At 44.3% G+C, this 22,367-nt stretch overlaps 1 protein-coding gene across 2 annotated transcripts; it reads left to right on the top strand.

Moving 5' to 3' along the window:
- Positions 1-43: 43 nt before the first annotated feature.
- Positions 44-22,303, top strand: itgb4 (integrin, beta 4). Of its 2 annotated transcripts, XM_030077550.1 has the most exons (42): positions 44-456; positions 2,527-2,609; positions 3,119-3,201; positions 3,900-4,001; positions 4,124-4,328; positions 4,608-4,704; positions 4,840-5,011; positions 5,490-5,753; positions 5,852-5,941; positions 6,062-6,184; positions 6,620-6,787; positions 6,891-6,967; positions 7,192-7,397; positions 8,008-8,111; positions 8,238-8,333; positions 8,570-8,702; positions 8,867-8,992; positions 9,232-9,338; positions 9,434-9,467; positions 9,709-9,903; positions 10,019-10,122; positions 10,216-10,274; positions 10,615-10,638; positions 10,746-10,894; positions 11,133-11,312; positions 11,508-11,656; positions 11,998-12,205; positions 12,311-12,628; positions 12,935-13,113; positions 13,311-13,491; positions 13,656-13,793; positions 13,991-14,173; positions 14,460-14,588; positions 16,460-16,630; positions 16,726-16,881; positions 17,312-17,446; positions 17,699-17,848; positions 18,175-18,363; positions 18,973-19,128; positions 19,943-20,107; positions 20,880-20,999; positions 21,134-22,303. In XM_030077550.1, exons 2-42 carry the CDS (start codon positions 2,534-2,536, stop codon positions 21,268-21,270), a joined length of 5,838 nt encoding a protein of 1,945 aa, XP_029933410.1. In that variant the 5' UTR covers positions 44-456; positions 2,527-2,533; the 3' UTR covers positions 21,271-22,303. The 2 variants fall into 2 exon arrangements, with proteins under 2 accessions (XP_029933410.1, XP_029933411.1); XM_030077551.1 differs by lacking the exon at positions 17,312-17,446.
- Positions 22,304-22,367: the final 64 nt, after the last annotated feature.

The raw sequence follows: 22,367 nt of genomic DNA, 5'->3' as shown, positions 1-22,367 counted from the left end.
GTGTGTGCAAACTAAAGGAGGGATCAAGTCACAGCACTCACAAGTTCGCACTCTCTCAATGCTGACTCTCACTCGCTCTCATATCTCTCTCCCGTGCACACTTTAAAACACTTGCAGACGGACACGCAGACATAAAGACACACACACACATTCACAGCTCAGCTGAGGGCAAGGGGAGAGCAGTCAATATTTGACCGGACTGGACTGTAAGGGCAGGGAGACATAAATACAGAAAAAAAAGAGAGACAGAGCAACTTGGAGGAGCGTTTTCTTCCCTCTTGAGAAATCCTTGAGCACTTGGAACTTGGACTTGAGGAAGAAGCCTTCATTTCTCAACACAGGTGGATTCTAACTTTTCAGAAATCAGCGGAGCAAGGAAAGAAGGGAGGATTAAGTGGTTTCCTTATTCAATTGTTGGACTTTTGGACCCGGGATTGGGCAAGAGCGCGGCAAGAGGTTTGTTTGATCAATAATCTCTTTGAGTCCTAGTCATAAATCTCCTAATTGCTCCTATTGTTTTCACTGCCCTCCTAACTCAAACCTGTTCTGCACAGCCTGTTAAGATGGCATGTCCAATATCAGCAGCAAAATGTACTGAGTTGAGCGTGTTTGCCTTTAGAGTGACTTGAATGTCGTTGAGGTTTGTGTTATCTAACATTACACCCCACAGTGTGGTCTGGCATTGCATGCGAGTTACAGAGAACTGGGTGGATTTGTTTTTTTAGCAGTTTGTTTCCTCTTAAATCTTTTTTTTTTCGGGTGCCCTTTGTTCATGATTACGTACGCCAAAGCAAACACTACAATGCAATGCAGGTGAGATAGCTTATATAATCACATTTTGCTATCCGAGCCCTATTGGAGATAATATCAAACCCCAAGACCTGCATCATAATTTAGTTTGTGTCTTATTTCTGCGTCCAAGGCGGGACGGGTTGATTGATTTAAAGCCTGCGATGATCCAGGTGCGTTTTATAACTGTGATTTACGTTGCTGTCAAAGGCACGACCCCGCCAACATGAGCCCAAATCTCTCACCGATGACACCCCAGCCCCCAGTGATGTCATCGTGGGGTCAGACCCGCAACCCACACCCAGTCGTGGTATGCTCACCTGGCAGGCTTGTTGGTAGCTGCAGAGAAACAACCAGCGCTTTTGAACTTGGGGGTGAAAATGTGTCCTTTCTTTGTTGTCCTGAGTCTTGTCTGCCCTGTACTTCTAATTAGTGGGTTCATCCCGACCAAAAAAAAAAGTAGCATGAATCACTAAATTCTATTTTTGTCTTTTTTTTTATGTTACAATTTTGTCCCTCCCTGTTTAATGCCAGTGTTGTAAAATTCCTTTGGATTTCCTCCTAAAAACAGACATACAAAGTGTCACATGACTTTGTACTGGCCTGTTGCTTTTTGGGTTTTTTTTTTTTTTTTTTTTTTTTTTTTAAACTGACCTAACCTGGTCAGTGATTTATGTGACAGCTTATGACACGAACACATACAAACCACCTGTAGTCAGCTCAAGTTCACAGTGAGGTGCAAAGCTGCCGTTCCCATATGTTTTTCAGGGCTGCATTTTTTTTTTTTTTTAAAGATGGGTAGGTCACTCTCTCGCCTCAAGGAGAAATTCCATCTCGGAGTTACAGGGCTGGAGAGCAAGAGTGCAAAACGCAACATTTTCTGCACCGGGGCGCATATTTCATGATCTGCCCACGGAGACGATTACCGAGACATCTCATGCCACACAGTGCCCTTTGTTCACGCTCAACCTCTTGTGTGTGGCGGAGATAGTTTCGGCGGCTTCCCGTTGGATGTCCATCGGATTGTTCTTCATCCAACATTCCAGCAATGAAGCGATGAAGTGTTTTTATTGTAAAGGCTCTACGCAGAGTGCCGCCCCAAATGTTTTCCAGTTCCCACCCTGTATAGCTCTCTTCCTGTCCCGATTCAACCATGTCATTTTATCTTGCCTCAACTGGCTCTTTGCTGGCTCTCTGCACTCTACCCTCTGTCTCTTCATGTGTCTGTGAAGAGGAGGGTCGGTTTACCATGGCACTCTGCCACATAGTGTATCTCTGCAGTAACAGTATGGAGGACATTATAGGGCTTTAAGTGCCTGCTTTTGTGTGCACGTACAAAGAGCATTCCTACCATTGAGGAAGGAGTGTGTTTTATTACTTAGGGTTGAGAATGGCCATTATTTTTTTTTGTGGAGGAGCTAACTTTTTAAAGCATCCCTAGATATCTTGAAGTTTTAAAGATCGGGATTTAATTTGAATCATGAAAGCGCTCTCAGTTGGTACAGAGGGAGGCGAGGGGAAAAAAGGGAAGCGATTGTTTGGTTTTGTCTGGGCCTTTGACCAAGGGGAAGTACAGGTGGCTCATGTTACACCTTGCCATTTCTGAGGAGGCATGCACAGTCTCTCTTTCTTTGTCTTTCTCTCTCAGCAGATTTTCGAAGCTTTGTTTCACCGCAGTTTCTACTGTGCAAAGTCTTTATATGTGTGTGTGTGTGTTTGCGTGTGTGTGTGTTGCAGGAGGGAGATGGGGAGATGGACGTTACATCTCTCAGTGGGACTCGGGCTTCTGGCCGTCCTGCTGACCAGCTATTGTGTTGATGGTGAGGATGATTCAAATCATAACTAATCTTTTCTCATTACATTTTTCTTTTCTGTGCACACGTGAATATCAGTTTGTTCTTGTTCTTTTTTTTTTTGTACTCTTCTCTCGGGCTTGAGTCTTTGCAGTTAGGATCCATATTTTGTAATGGAGGGTAAATCCATCAACTTGCCATTTTAGGACTATATAGTTATTGATATCAAAGCAAAGTTATATGATGGTAGGGTCTCCTAGGATGAAATTAGAAATTGACTGATAATTGTTTAAATTGGTGGTTGTTTGCATCATGATGATCAGTGACTGGCGGTTTTTAGTTTACCCTCCTTTTATTCTGGTTCTAGTAGGAACACTATCAGAGGAGCGAGAACAAGATGTTGTAGCCAGAGCCCGTTTTGTGTTACCAGAGGTATTCTAGCTATGTATCAGGCCATTTGGCTCTCGCTCCCCTGCCTCTGTGACTCTGACTCTTCCTGACGCTCTCCCCTCCGATCTCCTTCCATCCCCTGACAGGGAACTACTGCCTGGCAGCCAAGGACAGCACCTGCTCAGCGTGCATCCAGTCGGGGAAAGACTGTGCCTACTGCCCCGATGAGGTGAGAGCAGAAAACAGGGCAACACAAATAAATAAAACCAAGAACTTGCGGTAGATCTTGAAATATGAAGATGAATCATGTTGGCTGTGGCTTTCCTTGAGGGGTAAATAGTTAGAGGCTACATTAGTGCATGTGTATATGTTCTTCCAAATTCAAAAATATAAATGTTCTTCTAATTATGTAAAAATATTCAAACGCTCAGAATGAAAAAAAAAAATAGTCTGATAAATAGATAAAATGATAAAATTAAAGGGTAAAAGTATGCAGTTTTCCCATTGTTTTTTTTTTTTTTGTTTTTTTTAACACAGAAGTTACCAATATGTGTACCTCAAGGAAGAGTTTCATGCTTGTATACATACATAGAAATAAAAAAATATATATAATTTAATTTAAATAATCAAAATAATAATAATAATAATAATAATAATAATAATAATTAAAAAAAAAAAAAAAAACAGGAGAATAGGAGACACTTTGTAAACTAGCCCCCTGGTTACCTTAAGCAATAATCAGCCAATACAATCAAGATGAGGTTGCTTGACGCAGCCTGTCATATCAATGCAATGCAGATTCCATATTCAACTCACATTTTGAATATCTTGAGGTGATTTTTCATCAGCACTGTTGCATTGAACACTTTTCATGCGAGGTCATGTTGAGAAAGCAGAGCTCACTGATACGATGTCGTGTCCACGCAGACCTTTGATGGCCCCCGCTGTGACCTGATTCAGAATATAAAGGCCCATGGCTGCAGCGCTGGTGCAATCATTACAGCTTCAAGCAGCATGCGAATAGAACAGGTAAGTCTCCGTCCCCCGGTGCTCTTTCCTGCTTTTCCAATTTTTATCTTTTCACATTTACCACGCATCATTCTGTCGCTCTGTCGTCATTGCTTTCTCTCCCTCCCCTCCTCGCTGCTCAGGAAGAGAAGATCAACGTGAAGCTCCAGCAGGCTCAGGTCTCCCCCCAGCTCATGAGCATGTCCTTCCTGCCGGGACAGGAGAGGACGGTGGACATGGAGGTGTTTGCTCCGACCAAGGGCCCGCTCGATCTCTACATTCTCATGGACTTCTCCAACTCCATGGCCGACGATTTGGACAACCTCAAGAGCATGGGCAAGGATCTGGGTGAGTGTCGCCGCCGGGTGGAGGCGTTCCCATCGCCATCTTTTGCCTTATTTTTTGAACGTTGCATCTGTTGTGACGGCACAAATTAAAGCAAAGGGTGGCAGTTTTTAAAGTAGGTAATTATATAATCAAGGAGGGAAGGAATCCATTTTTTTTTTACCAACACTGATCAGACGCATTTTAGATAACAACTTTTCATTCACTGTGGAGTTGTGAGAAATTAAGTTGAGATGAAGAGGTGTAGTTGTCAGACACTGATGATGAATGTGTTTCCTGTAGCTTTGTTGGTGGAGAAGCTTTCCAATGACCCCACCATCGGCTTCGGAAAGTTTGTGGACAAAGTCGTGGAGCCCCAGACCGACATGAGACCTGTCAAGTAAGCCCTGGAAGATACTGAGAAGCGCACACCAACAACCTCACATTCATGCATACCACGGTTTTTTTTTTGTTAACATTTTGGTTTTCCTTCTTCTTCTTCCTTCTTTTGTTGACCCTCCTCTCCTCCTCTCAGACTTCAGCAGCCGTGGCCCAACAGCGACCCTCCCTTCTCCTTCAAAAATGTCATCAAGCTGACCAGCGATTTGGATTTCTTCACCAGCGAGCTTCAGAATGAAAGAATATCTGGCAACCTGGACGCCCCTGAAGGGGGGTTTGATGCCATACTGCAGGCTGCAGTCTGTGGGGTTAGTAGGACCTGTTGATGTTGTGTGTTTAAATTTGCATGTTTGTGCATGCATGTTCTATCAACAACTTCTGTGAAAGGGCTCTTGAACAAGGCATTGGACCTCCAACTGCCCCAGAGAGGTTAGGGTTAGTACGAGAAAACTATATTTTAAATTATTCTGTGTATTTATAATGACAGTAAAATTTTAATAATCGAATAAGTATAATCGCAGTGACCGGGGTTCAAATCCAACCTCAGGTCTTTGCTGCATGTCTCTCTCTCCCTGCCTTTCCTGTCTATCTTCACTGTGACTGTCAAATAAAGCAGAAAATTCCCAAAAAATAATCTTTGAAAATAAATAAATAAATAAATAAATAAAAGCCCACCCATGAATAAATAAATAAATAAAAGCCCACCCTCTGTAACCTCCCAGTCATTCACTCCTTCCCTCTCCGTGTTTTCTTTCCATTTTCCTCTCTTCTTACCTCCTCTGCCAGGATAAGATCGGCTGGCGCGCCCACAGCACCCATCTCCTGGTTTTCTCCACTGAGTCGGCCTTCCACTATGAGGGCGACGGCGCCAACGTGCTGGCGGGAATCCTCCCACGCAACGACGAGGAGTGTCACCTGGACACATCGGGAAAATACACAGAGGACACCAAGCAGGATTACCCCTCGGTGCCCACGCTGGTCCGACTGCTGGGCAAACACAACATCATCCCCATCTTCGCCATCACCAACCACTCCTACACATATTATGAGGTTGGTGGGTTAGATCACCCCATGTTGTTTTCTACTGTAATTCCATTGTGCGATCTACTATGTGGTGTCTAATGCCCTGTCCTCTTCTGTCTGTGTAGAAACTCAGTCAGTATTTCCCCATCGCCGAGGTGGGTCTGCTGCAAGAAGACTCATCCAACATCCTGAGTATCATGGAGAAGGCCTTTGAGGTAAAGCACTTTGCTGCATGTCAGAACAGAGGTTTGGGATCACTGACGGGCTCTTCGTCGTGGCACCGCTGGGAGAATTCGGTCATGTTCTGCAGCTGACGTCCCCATGTGTCCTTTCAGAGTATCCGTTCCAAGATGAGCATCCGTGCAGAGGACAGGCCCAAGGCGCTCACAGCTCAGTTCTTGTCCAGCAGTGGAGACGTTGCTCAGTTCGGAGACTTTCACGTCAGGCCTGGAGAAATAGTGAGTACCGTTTCACTGCAGCTTTTACTGAATGCTTTCTCTGATCGAGGAAGAACCCTGGACTTATCAAGCAACTGTGGCCGACACCGACTGACCGATAGCCGATTATTCACCCAAGACCAACATCAGTCTGATTTATCAGTTGAACCCTCCTCTTGACCACAATCACAGTGACAATCACATTAGCAGTTATACATGCATCTTCTAACCCAGTGGTTTTCAAAGTGGGGTCCGGGGACATCCAGGGGTCCTGGAGGGGCTTCCAGGGAGTCTTCAGCAAAATGATGACTAAGTTCAAGGTCAACCTCAAGTTTATTTACAGCCCTATCACTGTTTACCGTCTTACCGACTTAATCCTCACAGTGGGCAAGAAAAAACTCCCCAAAATATGAAAAAGTTGTTCAACTGCTCTAAGATTTCATACGTGTTCCTCAGGGCAAGTTTAAGGTGCGGCTGAAGGCCGAGCGGCAGATCGAGGAGCAGCACGTTTGTCAGATGGATGAGGAAGACAAAAAGGGGACAATTAGAGTGAAACCTACGACCTTCAGCACGGCCCTAAACATTAAGGCTGAGGTTCTGTGCCCAGTCTGCGACTGTGAGCAGGTAGATGCATGAACACACCTGCACACACACACACACACACATACACACTCTGACACTGCTGTCTGATGGATTCACTGTGTTGTCTCTTATGTCTGTCCTCCAGAACCCCTCTCTTAAAGCAACCAGATGCAACGGCAACGGAGATCTGGTCTGTGGGAAGTGTCGGTGCTACGAAGGCTGGTGAGATGATGATTATTGACTTTGATGAGCAAGATGCCATTTTTTAATTCCTGATGGATAAACAGGACATTTTTCTCAGCTTGAGCACGAGTAGATCTTCCCATCTGGATCACGGGAGTATGATTTTCAAAACAATGAGCGACTGGCGTAGTGTTTTGAAGCCTCCAGTGCCAATGACTTTGTTTCTTTCTTCCCCCCCGTCTCTCCGCATGCGTTTCCTGCAGGATGAGTGCGTTCTGCAACTGCTCGGCTAGCGCGTCGTCACGAGACTCGGCCATGTGTCTGGGACCGGGCATGAAGGAGCCGTGCTCGGGCCGTGGAGACTGCCAGTGTGGGACCTGCGTGTGCTACGACCCCGAGCAATACGAAGGACCCTACTGCCAGTATGACAAGACCCAGTGCCAGAGATCTGGAGGCTTTCTCTGCAACGGTGAGAGACACAGATCCGTACTGGGTGCACGTATGTCCTACATAAACATGCTGTAATTCAATCTGCCGTTCTTCATATTCTCTTTTCCATTGTGGCAATATTGCTTATGGCTGTGTTCAGGTGAAACGTTTGTTCCTCCAAAATGTCAACTATTCAGAAACCTAAAACCCGGCCGTGTTTATCATTCTTCTTTCTTCATTGTGATGTTTTTTGTTACCTTATCCAACATTTGATTTTTGAAAGAGTTTCATAAGCCCAAAGGGTTACATACATTTTTGTCTTGCAGTGGAATATGATCCTTAGATTTACATTAAAACATGAGAATCACCGAAGCTGTTATAAGATTTGCACCCAAAATGCACTTTGATATATATATATATATATATATATATTTACAATTCATTTAATTACTGCACACATTTCATATTTTTTCTATATGTTCATGAACATAGCATTTTTTTTTCAATCTCAAACGATTCAATTTGTATCAACTTTGGCTTATCACGTACATGTAATACTCCTATTTTCCTGTTACTGTTTGCTGCTGCGACATCTCTTTTTCCCCGCAGGGATCTTTAAAGTTTTGTCTTTTTCTGTCTTATTTTATCAGCCCGTGGCTCATGTGTAATGGGTGCGTGTGCTTGTTCCATGGGATGGGGAGGTCCCGCGTGTGAGTGTCCCAAGAGCAACCAGACCTGTCTGGACACCAAGGGGGTGAGTGCAGCGGGTCACGTCACGCTAAGCGATAAAGCTGATTGCGGGCAGAGAAAGTCACCCTGTTCCCGTAAATGTCATTAGACTTGAAATCAGTGTGTGACTGTTTCTCTTTATCTGCACCAGGGTATCTGCAATGGGCGAGGTCAGTGTGTGTGTGGCCGCTGTGAATGTCTGGATGCCGGTGTGCCGCTCACTAGGACCTGTGAAGCCAATTTCCAGGTGTGTGTACATATGTGCATGTGTGTTTATGCCTGCAGGTATGTCAGGGTGTGTATCTGTGTACATTCCTGACTCCAATTTACAGGACTTACAACTGTAATTTGCTCCTCTGACTACATAGGATAAGGCAAATTATATGTTTATGAGGCTTTATACCTTTATTGGAGGAATTCTCCTGACAGACCCTCTCTTGATCTGCATGTGTGTGTGTGTGTGTGTGTGTGTGTCCTCTCCAGGCCCAGTTAGGCATGTGTGAGGCCAAGAGGAGCTGTGTCCAGTGTCAGGCCTGGAAAACCGGAGAGAGGAAGGACAAAGAGAAATGTGATGAGTGCACGTTCAAAGTCGTCATGGTGGATGAGCTCAAAGAATGTAAGCACACATCAGAGAAAGGAAATGGGAAGAGGAACTCTCAATATTGCTACAATACTATTTGCTTTTCATTTAAAAAAAAGAAAAAGAAGCCTTTTAGTGACACTTGTGCGGTAAACACTCACACAGTAACACCTCTATCCTGTGTTTGGGTGCGTTTTCAGCGGACAAGGTGATTGACTCGTGCAGTTTCCGCGATGAGGACGACGACTGCACGTACTACTACACCGTCGACTACCCTGAAGACCCCAATGTTAAAGAACTGGAGGTTCAGGTTCTCAAGAAGAAAGGTGAGCTGCAAGATGGGGTTTTATTTTCCATGCATGGTTTGTAGAATACGATCTCATGTCATTTGCCGCTGTAGTAGTAGTTATTTTCATACTCGAGTTGTTTGCAGTGTCCTGTCTTTCAGTGTTCGGAGTAAATATTTTGGCCTTGGAATGACTGCTGTGTATGCTGTTGTTTATGTGATGCACTGTTGTGAGTACTAGTGTTGTGACAGGAGTGTTTGGGTGGTCTGTCCCTTTAGAATGTCCTCCCGGTGGCTTCCTGTGGCTGATCCCTCTCATTATGTTCCTCATGTTACTGCTGGGCCTCCTGCTGCTCTGCTGCTGGAAATACTGTGCCTGCTGCAAGGTACACACACACACACCTGCACACACACATGCATATACATACATTATATGTTGATGTCATAATGGACGTAATGCCTCCTGTCTCTCTTGTCACAGGCCTGTCTTGCCCTGCTGCCTTGCTGTGGGAAAGGTAAGAGATAAAACAGTGTGAATGTCCATATATATCACTGTTGTCTTGTTGTTTTTAATGTTACAATGTCACTCCAAGCACATAAAATGCATGCAATGAATAAAATGCACAGCTTGCCTTCTATAAATGTTGCATTCATGCTCATACCCTGCAATTATCTGTGCCATAACAAATTAAATCCTCCCTCCTCCCTCCCAGCTCTGTGGTGAGAGTGATTCATCCTGTGTTATATTCTGTCTAGGTCGCATGGTTGGCTTCAAAGAAGACGAGTACCTACTCCGGCAGTCTCTGCTCACCTCAGACCATCTGGACACACCCATGGTGAGGACGGGCCCACCCAAAGGCACTGATGTGGTTCGCTGGAAGGTCACCGACAATGTCCACCGAGGACCAAATCACCCCCAGGCTCAGATTCAGCCCAACCCGAAAGAGACCAGTGAGTGACAAACAAAATGTGGAGTTCCAGTTCTCCTGTTAGGCCGATGAGGTAGCAGAGCAAGATGGATGCTATAGTGTTTTAAATTATTCCTCTCTTTCTTCTCCATCTGTAGTCCAGTTCCCCATCTCGCTCCGTCTCAACAGGCTGTTCACAGAACACCTGTCCCGCCCTGAAGCCAGAGACACCGAACTACTGCGCAAGGATGTGGCCGATAATGTGAGTGTGTCCACGTGTGGGTTTTTAATTCTCTGCTCCCCTCAAAACTGTTGACAGTGTCACTGAAGGTTGTGATTTTGTTCATCTCTCCAGCTCAACGAGGTGTACAAGCAGATTCCCGGGGCTCAGAAAGTTCAGAAGACTTCATTCAGGTGAGAGGCGCCAAGTTGCATAATCTACTGTATGTAATGTTTGTTTTGTGCTCTCTTATGACATATTATACTTTATACCATGTTCTACATCTCAGTACATTCTTCAGCTATTACTGTTTCTATTCCATATACTTTCTTAAGGCCGCAATCTATACATTTCTAATTTTTTGCTGTCCTCTACTGCTGTTTGTAACTGCAACTTACAGTATTTTGCCCGTTTCATTTACATTTCATGTTATCTGAAATTACTGCAAAATTTCCATTCACCAATTAACACAAAAGTAGAAATGAAATGTCTCTCCTCTTACTCATCAATATGTTCTGTTTTCTGTTTTTGCAGAACACAAAGAAATGCCGGGAAAAGGTAAAACACTGACGAACGCGACTCTAAGACAACAGAACTTATTGTCCTTCTCTGACCCTTAAATCTCACAGATCTCTTAACTTATCTTCCCGTTATCTGCTCTCCAGGCAGGACCATACCATCGTGGACACTGTCCTGTCTGCTCCTCGCTCCAGCTTCCCTGATATTGTCAAAGTGACAGAGAAAAACGTCCAGTCCGGCAGTTTCAGTGACCTCAAAGTGGTGCCTGGCTACTACACCGTAGCCACAGACAGAGGTGTGTGTGTGTGTGTGTGTGAGATGTGCTCAAGTCTGTTTTTATATGCTCAAGTATTTTGTAAATATTTGGACATTCTGTGTGCATGGATATATAGTTATTACGAAGATTTATCTCAGTATTTAAAAAATGTTAGTGGTCAAATCACAAAAGCTGGCACAGATCACTACAAATCATTTTTTCTGACCCATGTGTGCAGTCTGATATAAATGCAAGCTTATCTCCTCCCTCTCTGCAGAGGCTGCTGGGGCAGTGGAGTTCCAGGAGGGCGTGGAGTCAGTGGATGTCCATGTCCCACTCTTTGTCAAGGATGAAGACGATGACAAGAAGCAACTACAAGTGGAGGCCATAGACGTACCACTGGGCATCGCTGATATTGGAAAACGCTTTGTCAACATCACCATCATCAAAGAGCATGGTAGGATATCTCGGGTGCCATGTGATGCACAACAGGACTCTGTTGGTAAACCGTTAAAACAATCTGCAGTTTCCTCTGCAGACTGTGTATTGGAATCAAAGAGAATTAGAAGAGTGAATCATCCAGTCCCTGTGATTTGAGTCATGCGAAATTTAAATATTTGCTCTTGTGGATTCTCTGCTTCCTCTTCCCCAGCCACGAGTGTGTTCTCATTCCTCCAGCCGGCCTACACCTACAGCAGGCAGGACGGAGTGGCCAACATCCCCATCAGCAGAGAGATCATTGAGGATGGACGCACACAAGTCACCTATCGCACACGGGACCTCACGGCCAAGGACAAGAAGGTGAGCCGCAACCCACATTATGTTTTCCACTTTATGTTTTTTTTATGTTTTTTTTTTTAATTCAAATTGTATAGGTTAACATTGTTCAATCAAAAGGAGGACTGAAATTTCAGGTGGTTATTTCTTTCTTCTTTCTTTAACTTTAAATGGCTTTGTTCTCACTTGTCCAAATGATCAAAACTAAAGGTAAATGGCCCAGGGTTTGAATAAACTGCTGCAAACATGCATGGAGTGAACAAGCCGGAGGAAGCTGCAGCCAGCTTGCCTTGACAAGTCAGTAAAATACAGGTCAGCAGTGACCCTAAGGCCTGATCCAATCCTATTCTGTTGGTATGTTTTAGGATTATGTGACTGTGGAAGGAGACCTGACGTATGGTCCCGGTGAGACGCAGAAGACAGTACCTGTTCGTTTGCTGGAGCTGGGGGAGAAAGATGGCCTCCTGGAGGGCAAACAGGTCAAGCAGTTTGTCATGGATCTCAGCAACCCGCGGCAGGGTGCCAAACTGGGTCGCTACCCCAGAACTACAGTCACCATCGCAGACCAAGCAGGTGAAAAGATACAAGAGGGCTTAGGCAAATGTTTTAGACCCATGCACCAAGCTAAAACAGTGATTGCTAAGGTTCCCTCTCTTTCCATCATCTGTCCTCATCCAGAACCCAGTGTCATGATGTTCAAGAAGGGCACACAGAACTTCACCACATCCGACCCAACCTACACTATCCCTGTGGTCCGCACTCGCAACCAGGATGGCCCTGTCACTGTGAAGTGGCGCACCAAAAAGGCCCAGCGCTTCGACCTCTCTGGTCCTCTCAAGTTTGGTCCTGGAGAGTCGGAGAAGAATATAGTGATCGACCCGCGGGCCCACCCAGGCCCCATCCAGCCAGAGACCTTCCAGCTGGAACTTTTTGACCCAAGTACCAGTGCTATTGTTGGAGAGAGGAAAACCACCCTGGTCAATGTCACTGATGGAGGTAAAATGAGATGTAGAGACCATTAAATACAAAATCAGAAATATAAAATTGAGGACCACATGCACTAGAGAAAGCCATTTTTACTTTACAATATTTTTTAATACTCATGCACACACACTAGTTGCAATTGTTCAGCATTTCTGCACTTGATGGTGGAATACAACGATGTTTATCAAGTGTCCAAATACATTTTGTAATGTCTTACCCCAATTATTCTCACAATTTTATTTGCCAAATATGTATCTGGCAGTCCTCTCAATCTCCCAGTCTTCTTGACTTCTTCTCCTCCCCCCTGTCCTCCTGCAGTTCCCAAGTCTCCAGAGATGGTCCAGATGGAAAAAATGGGTATGGGCTTTGTCAACCAGGTATGCACATCTCCTGGGGGTCATCTCTTCTCTCCAACTAACGCCAAAGCCACTGCCATCGGTCCTAAGAACATTCGCCTCAACTGGGACCCACCATCTGGAAATCCCCTTGGGTACAAGGTGTGGAAAAATTGTTTGTCTACCTGTAGTTTGAGTGTTTGAAGGCGTTTGTTGTACAAATGTGGTGCACTGCAGTCACCCACGCAAAACCGTAAGCATCAAATCAGCGTTGGTCACATGTTTTAAACCGCCAGGTGATACCTTTTATATGGAATAGGCCTTGCATTTGCTTACACAGTTGTCCTTGTGCCTCCTAGGTGAAGTACTGGATCTATGGCGACCCAGAGAAAGATGCCAAGGTCTTAGACGTGAAGACCCCTCAAGCTGAGCTCACCAACCTGTATCCCTATTGTGACTATGAGATGCGAGTGTGTGCCTACAACAACATTGGAGATGGCTACGACACCGACATCATCCCCTGTCAAACGCTGGAGGATGGTAATTACTCTCTGGACTCAGTTCACTTCGGTTCCTTTCAAGTCATTAGGAACCGCCTGGTTGTAGATCACAGTAGATATGATGGACAAACCCGAGACAGTCAAAATCAGCATTTAATAAGCATATAGAAGAAACAGGTTTAACTGTACTCCATCTTTCTCCAGTACCTGGGGAGCCTGGTCGACTGGCCTTCAATGTCATCAGTCCAACTGTCACTCAGCTCAGTTGGGCAGAGCCTGCAGAGACCAATGGCAAAATCACAGCTTACGAGGTCATCTACACGCCCATCGATGATGACATGAGTAAGTGGCTCATATCCCTCCTTCCATTGAAAATATACTTCTATGTTCTGTCTTTTGTTTCACATCATCTCATGCGTCTTCATCACCATCCTGTAGTTTTAGAGGCCATGTCAAGTTTCATTGTGTTTTTCTGTATCATCATGTAACTTGGATTGTTATCCTAATGTGGCCACGTGATGTCTTTGTTTTCTGAACAGAACCTGTGGGAGCAGCTAAGAAAGTGAAGATTGACAACCCTAAGAAGCGCATGCTGCTGATCGAGAACCTCCAGAATGCCCAGACCTACCAGTACAAGGTCCGGGCCAAGAACAGCGTGGGCTGGGGCCCCTTCAGAGATGCCACCATCAACCTGGCCTCACAGCCTGCCAGACCTCTGTCAAGTAAGTGTGGGGCAAACACACCTCCAGAACAGATGAGCTTACATTTTCCTCAAAAGAATACACAGCACACTTTGACCAGATGTTGATACAATATGCAAATATAGCATCAAAATGAAAAAGACATTCATAAACGTCAATAACTGCTACTTGTCCAAAACAGTTTGTCAATTATTTACTGTGCCAAAATGCCATATTATGAACTGATTTGAATTGACATTGAACTTGGCTTGTTTAGTTGTTGTGATTTGAATTTTGTGTGATTTATTTCTCCTGTTTCTTTTCCCAGTTCCCATTATCCCAGACATCCCTATCGTGGATGCAGAGGCAGGAGACGAGTATGACAGTTTTCTGATGTACAGCAGTGAAGTGCTGAAATCTCCCGCAGGCTCCAAAACGCCCAGCGTCTCTGGTGATGGTGGGTACCCAGAGCTAATGCGACAAGCCGCTCATAATTGCTGACAGTGTAAACACATTATGCTAGGGCTATATTCTGAACCTTGTTTTGGCTTTGCATATATACATGTGACTGCCAGGCCTCTGTTTGTCTGATTGGATTGTTTGTGCTTTTAGACACCAGAAGTGTGAGATATCGCTGCCACTGTGGATATAATTATTCCAGCTCACATTCCCAGTGCTCTAAGGGATTTTGTGTTGTTCTTGTGGCGAGAATGTATTGTACTTATAGTGAAAGTGGACAGGACCGATAAATGTCAGTTTGCTGTAAAGGCACAGAGGCTGTTGTCATCCAACTTGCATAATTAAGGTCACCGGAAAAACTGGGGGCTGTGAAAGTCTCTTCTCTTCTCTTCTCTTCTCTTCTCTTCTCTTCTCTTCTCTTCTCTTCTCTTCTCTTTGTTGCTGTTTCTCTTCACGTTTCATTTTTTTCCTGTTTCTGAAATAGCATGGTATTCATTTTCTTCCCCTTTTCTCAACAATGACATTAAGGAAGAGCTGAGTGGCTCAGGAACGGCATCATTGTCTGTGTCCCTTGTCTTCATCATGCCTCTGTGTTCTTCATCGCTACCATCTGTCGGACACTTTTTCTGCCCCAGTCAGGCTGTAACAAAATCTGCTTCCAATGCATTTCCAGATATTTGGAGTCGTATTGCTTTATGATCACAAATCGCGCAGCCTGACTTCATTAAATCTATCAACACCCTCTTGCTTTCTGCATCCATTCCCATGCTCCCAGTCAGTTACCCGTTTTCAAGATACTGCTGACTTTATACCTTGCTCACAAGAGGAATTGGACTTCTGACACAAGCCATTATATCCCTGATCTAACCTCCTTTTGAACTGAGAAACCAACTCCTCCACTAGTTTGGTATCAAACATACAGTGTATTGTACTTTCTTCTAAAGTCATTATTACCGCGCCATTTCCCCATCTTGCCTACAAACCTATCCTTCGACTGCTTGCTTCTCCTGCCCCGATAACAAGGCTGGAACTATGTCAAGTTACTGGGGTCCAACCTGGATCTCCGTAAGGTGTCCTGGAGAAAGAAAGTGGACATCATCCCCCAGCAGCGCTTCAGCACAGACACAGAGGCGAGCTCAGATGAGGCCCCCCGCCCCAGCCGCACACAAACACCCCTGCCAGGTGATGACCGCCCCAATTCGCCCAGCAGATAGACAGGCAGGACAGATAGCATGCCAGCTATGGTGCACAACTAGTCAGGCGCCCGGCTAAGAGGCTGCCGCTTCTCTCTGCCAGCGTGATTTGATCCTGGGTTAAGTGTCATCAGTTGGCTAATCATTCAGCCTTCGGCTTCAGAACCTTTGCCATTTTGTGCCCCTAGCTGGCATCAGTGCCATCTATCCCTGAGCCTTGCACCCTGGTCCTCCCACCACCTACCCAGAGAGGGGCACACTGGCATCAACTGCCCCACCTCCAGTTGATGATCATGGGCAGGCTTTTTACAGGTGCCTGTCTCTGTCTGTCATCTCTCCACTCCACTGGGGAGGTAGTGATGTGGAGGCAGCTTGTCGGGTGTGTAAAGGCTTATTTACTGTGCAGCTGTTGAAACAGTGGGTTCATCTACATCATATCTACATACATCCCCATTTCTGCAGGGGAGGTAGCGCGATGACACCTTTTTCTTGCAGCTATGAATTGTTTCTGTCTTGTGGCTGGATTTTATTTATTTTTTTATTTATTCTTTTTTTTTGGCCTCTGACCCGCCTGAATTATTTGCAGTTTGATTTCATAATGCTTGCGTCAGATCTAACTGCTCAATTTCAGATTTTCTCTGCTGACAATGCTGGCTCTCACTGTGGTGTTTTACAGATCACATGATGAATGGAAAGTGGGACCAGAACTTCCTTTTCCCAGGTGGTTCAGCATCACGCAACCTGTCAGCGTCGTCCTCTCCTATGTCCACCCTGAGCTCAAACTATAGAGGAGCAGGAGGCTCCATGACCACCATGGAGACAACCACCACCTATATGTCTGGACCAGGTTAGATAGTTGCCATGAAATTCTTTGGGGAAAATGCAGGTGGAAAATCCAGGATTATCTTTATCCTTTATCCATATCTTCCCCTCTCTGTGTAGGAAACTCACTCTCTCGAGGTGTCATGATGGAAGGAGGTGGAGTACACACAAAAGAAGTTATCATGAGGAAGCGCTCCGAGAACAGGGGCTATACAGATGAAAACATCCGGGACTCTATCGTCATGGGGGACATATCAAGCAATTTCCCAGATCTAGGTATGGTTTAGACCTTGGCTTGGCAGCCCTTTTAATTCATTCCAAAGTAAATGTGAAAGGAGGTAGCCATATCTTTCTGGCCAAGGAAAGATTTTACTTTGGAGCTGCCTTGGCAAATGTATTAAGTCTGTTTTGCAAGTGCATGAGACCGATGGCTTGGACATCTGTTAGCAGGGATGGGGCTGTTGGCTGCACAGCAAGCTGATCCACACAGACTTTGCTATGCTGACTTTCGCGTTTTCTCCCTCTCTCCCCTCCTCTCAACCTTCCTCTGCTCTACATTTTTCCTCCTCCTCGTCCTCCATCTGTTGACTGCCCCCTTCCCCTTCTTGGCCACCACCCCTTTTTCCCACCTCTTCTTCCATCCTTACCTTTCTATATCTGGCCTCCTTCTCCTCCTTGTTTGCCTCTCTGCTCAATGCGCCCTCAGGTGGGTTTGGCTACAGCGGAACTGAGAGCAACTCTCAGAGCCAGTTCAGCTACAGCCTGTCTCAGGGTATGAGGGCCAGGACCCAGTCTTCTGACGTCAACGATGCACTGCTAAACCTGGATAGGGTGCTCCAGGGTGAGTCTTGCAGTTCATACAAGCATGTAGGCACTGGAGGTGTTTGCCAGCGTGATGCATAGTGCTTACCCCTTTCAGTCCTCTGCCTTCCTGCCGCTCTGTCTGTTTTGTTCTTGGACTCAGCGGTAGGACACTAAATTTTGACTTATTCATCCATCTTTTCGCTTGTCTGAATATAACCAGAGATACATCTTTATATTGACCATATACCTCAGTCTCTTCATCCTTATCCTCTCGATGCACCTCCCTCAGATACGAGGCTCACTCCAGGCATCCCAGATACTCCCACCAGGCTGGTGTTTTCTGCCCTGGGTCCCACTGCCCTCAAGGTCAGCTGGCAGGAGCCCCACTGTGAGGGGGACATCCTGGGCTACTCTGTCCTCTACCAGCTGCTCAACGGAGGTAAATGAATCCCATCATGGTTCTTTCTACTCGATTAGAGTCTTGAGACTTGATTTCATCTCTTAAAGCACGCTCAGTGTCATGCAACACATCCAACATCATTATCAACAATATGCAAACAGCTCTAAAATTTGGTGTGGAGGCGCCATATGAGAGTAATCTGAGATAATGAAGAATGAAGTGAAGACAGGGGATTCTGTATCTTGCAGATTACAACTTTAATATGTTCTTTTAAGCTAGAGATTCAGCGCATAAGGCTTTTAGATTTCTGTTTGCATCCCATTCATTGAAAAACCCTGTGACTGAACATCCTGTGTCCTCACTAGGTGAGGTGAAGCGCATCAACGTCACCAACCCAGCAGAGAACTCTGTGATCGTCCAGGACCTGCTGCCCAATCACTCCTACCTGTTCAAGGTGAAGGCCCAGAGCCAGGAGGGCTGGGGTCCAGAGAGAGAGGGAGTCATCACCATTGAGTCAGCTGTCGACCCCAAGAGCCCCCTCAGCCCCATGCCAGGTACTCAGCCTGATTGTGTCCACCCTTTCACACCTTTTTGCGTCCTCTTGTTATTTTTTTAACCTGTAGAGACAAAGAAAGGATGCCAATGGAGAAATAAGGGAAATCAGGTGTATTACAGATAATGCAATGAACAATTTCAACACTAGAACATATGAAGACAAATTATACATATGATTTTTTTATGAAATGTATGAATTTTAAAGCATAAATGTGAGGTGTGCAAAATGACAGCAGTAGAATATATGGAGACAAACAAAATTGGTGAAAAATAGATGAAAAATATTTTTGTTATATGCAATCTGAAGATTAAATTCAAAAACATGTGCTGTATAGATATATATAACAAATGAGAACATTTTGTTCAGTGGGTAGTCGATGGCACTCACTCTGCCAGGGTTCAGGCTTGATTCCCACTGAAACCACTCATGCTAAAAATATGTGCACTCATGTTAGTGAAATGCACTTTGGATGAAAGCATCACCCGAATGGCATAATATGTACTCAGTTTGAAATATCTTGATATCTTCATACAATGACCTTTCCTATCCATCTCTTCCATCCCACCTTGTGTTCTCCCTATTTTCCCTCTTTTCCTCTTCCCTCCAGGCTCTCCGTTCACCCTGAGCACCCCCAGTGCCCCAGGCCCCCTGGTCTTCACGGCGCTGAGCCCCGACGCCCTGCAGCTCAGCTGGGAGAAACCTCGCAAACCCAACGGAGACATCCTGGGCTACGTGGTCACCTGTGAACAGCTGCATGGTGGAGGTGAGGCTTGCAGAAGCAGATGTAGTTCTGCTTTGTATTTTGTGGGGAAAGACTGCACTTCTACCTTCACCTGCATGTGTTTGTGTGTATGTATATATTGTGCATGTGTGTATATGTATATATGTGTACAGATATCTATCTATCTATATCTATCTATCTATCTATCTATATCTATATCTATATAGATATAGATAGATAGATAGATAGATAGATAGATAGATAGATAGATAGATAGATAGATAGATAGATACATATATATATACATATGTATACTGTATATAATTTTATTTTTATTTGATACATTTTGTGTTTTTCTGCAGAAATTACAGATGAACAAATTATTTTCACACTGATTATAATGAAATAGAGATTAGGGGGTAGGATTAAATAAGTTTTACTTCTTCCTACTCCTTTTCGAGCATGTTAATGATGATAGATGCATCTTATTTTATTTTATTTTTCTTTATTTTACTTTATTTTGGCCTTTGTTTTCTTATTTACCTTTATTTAGTATTGATTGTTATTTTGTTTTTGTTTGATTTACTGCTGTTTATGTTCGAAATAAAGATCTCAATCAATCAAAACCTGAAGTATAAATAAATCGATTACATTTCTGATTAAATGTCTGTTTTGCTTCTGTCAATCTTGATATAACACAGTTGTCTTTCAACCTATTGTCCAAAAAAGTGCAAAAAAGATTCTCATGGATAAACAGTCATCCATAGAAGCTGTGTTGCTAACACTTTTCACTTTTCCTGACCACGTTTCCACCTGACCATTTTTCCTGACTTTGAATTCATCCTGTTTCCTCCAGGAGACGTCCGTTCCTTCCAGGTGAACGGGGACAGTGCTGAGACCAGTCTGACGGTCCCAAACCTGACAGAGAACGTGCCCTACAAGTTCAAAGTTCAGGCCAGGACCACACAGGGCTTCGGCCCAGAGAGAGAGGGCATCATCACCATTGAATCTCAGGATGGAGGTACAATGAATTTTAATGCGAAAACACAGTGTTCAATAACGAATGTACTTAAAGAATAACTTGGCCATTTTTCAACATAGCACAACCTCATTGCTACCAATACTTTGCTGATTTCCAATAAGCCAATATATTAACTCTTTTGGCTGCTTGCTCATGCCGATACCGATGTATGCACATACTGCGCGCCGGCTTAGGAGACAGGAAGTGCAGCCCATTTTCTGTGGAAGGTTACCAATCGTTGGGATGTGCTGTGGTTGTTGTAAAAAGTAGTCCCAAGTATAGTACCAAACAGTAGTTATTTAAAACGTGTTCTGAATAAATACAAAAAAAGAAAAAAATAGTCATTTGCGCGTCGTGTTTTAATTTCACATTTTAATTTCCTGTTGTTTCCGTTGTTTAATTGATTATTAATTATCTTTTAATTTAATTGAGTATTTTTACTGTGTGTTTATGTTTTTATGTTCTTTAATTTTGTTGCACCCTGTGTTTATGGGTGCTCATACATCCTACTGCTGCATAATCAATCGCCCCACTGGGGACAAATAAAGTGATTGGTTGATTGATTGAAGAGGTGGCTATAAGTTTCTCATCAGTAAAACTAGTGGAGAGGTTGTGCTGTGTATAATCATTGATACGAATCAAAATTTGAATATGGGCTTTTATGGACCGAAAAATACCAAACCCATCCTTTAACGTCACCTAATATCCTACAGAAGACAGAACTTGTGACAATATGCTAAGATATCACTTTGCTCTCTCCTTCCCCCATTAGGTGCTTTGTCCCAGTACAACAGCCAATCAGTGACAAGAAGAGATGTTTTCCAGCTGCCAACAGAGGTTAGCACGCGGACCAACGTCTCCCACACCATGTACAACGACCCCTTCTTCTCAGGTATGGTTCCCATGTCACACAAACATATTGTTGTGTTGCAGAGTTTTATCTCCCGCGCCCCTTTAATTGATGGCTCAGTCCTTCACCTACACACAGACAGAGCCACTAACACTACGTCTCCTTCTGCGTAACAGATGGGATGATGATGACCACACAGCACACCGAGACCGGCGGCATGGTGACCCGCCAGGTCACCAAGGAAGTGGTTCAGAGGACCGTAACAGGAGGAGCCACCGTCACAAAGAAAATCGAAAGGTTTTACGAAGCCTAAAGATGGAACTGTTTCGAGGGTCTGGCGCGGCGAGGAATCATTTCCATTTGATTAAAAAAAAAGAGTTCGCTTCAGACTATCCACTCATGAAATATTTATGTTTTCATACGAATCTGTGGGTGTGAGATTCTGCAATAAAAGAGATTTCTGCGTCCTGCGTGATGAAGAGGCGGAGAGAAGGCAGTAGTAGAGCTCGTCTTTTACGTTTGTTACAAATTGCGGCCACTGTCCTGCTTCCTTGCACAGGGCTCGTTTCAGCATTCATTTTTCCCCACTCTGTGTTAATGGCATCTGTTGCTTCTATACTATACTTGATAATTTCCCAACAACACCGAAATCAGCCAGTGTCAACTCCTGCCTCTCTTAGTTAGTATCTGGTAATAACACTGGGGCTTTAAATCAGGCCAGTGCAGTAATCTGTGGTTCAGTAATCCAAAGTGACCTCGCCACGCCTCCTCCTGTATATATGAGGTGTATAGGGCAGATGTAGCCTGCTGTGTGTTTTGACATCCACCTTGTTCACTGTGTGGATGAAGAGCAGGAGATGAGGGAGGTTGAGTAAAATAAATGTGTCAAACTTTTTGGGGTGCGCCCCTTAGAGAGCTGGACCAGGCCTATCTGCCTTGATAGATCAGCTTTGAAGATTGGCTCCAGATTGTTTGGGACACCCGGAGGACAGAATCACATTGTGTCTTTTTCGGTCACCAAATCAATGTCATGACTCACCCAAGCGCCTTAAAGATGGTTCGCGATCATGTTCATCATTTTTTTTTTTTTTTTTGTAATTTTATTCTTAAGCGATCAAGAGTATCTACGAGTGATATATTTTATTTTGGGGATTTTTGTTCATAGATTTGTGTTGTATTTAAGTGTGATTAAAGTCTTCCCAAACTTTGACAGGTGTATTTAATACTTCTTATCTAAGCAGACTGACATGGAATCTGATGCCAAATATATTTGCACAAACGTAAGTCTGTGCTTGTGTTACTCGTCTATATTACATGCACATTTCCTACTGATAATAAAAGCGGCATGGCGTGCAGGTGATCAAAATGTATTGGATGTAAAGTATGTTGTGACATTTCATGTGTTGTATT

This window comes from Myripristis murdjan, chromosome 19 (genome assembly GCF_902150065.1).
Source record: "Myripristis murdjan chromosome 19, fMyrMur1.1, whole genome shotgun sequence".
NCBI lineage: Eukaryota > Metazoa > Chordata > Actinopteri > Holocentriformes > Holocentridae > Myripristis > Myripristis murdjan.
This window is presented reverse-complemented; position numbering and strand designations above follow the sequence as displayed.

What these genes read in the sequence shown, in the direction of transcription:
- itgb4 (XM_030077550.1), top strand. Translation starts at nt 2,534, where the DNA reads ATGGGGAGATGGACGTTACATCTCTCAGTGGGACTCGGGCTTCTGGCC. An exon ending in ACTCCTACACATATTATGAG is followed by an intron (nt 5,754 to 5,851) that starts GTTGGTGGGTTA and finishes CTGTCTGTGTAG; the next exon opens with AAACTCAGTCAGTATTTCCC. An exon ending in GCCCATCGATGATGACATGA is followed by an intron (nt 13,794 to 13,990) that starts GTAAGTGGCTCA and finishes TTTTCTGAACAG; the next exon opens with AACCTGTGGGAGCAGCTAAG.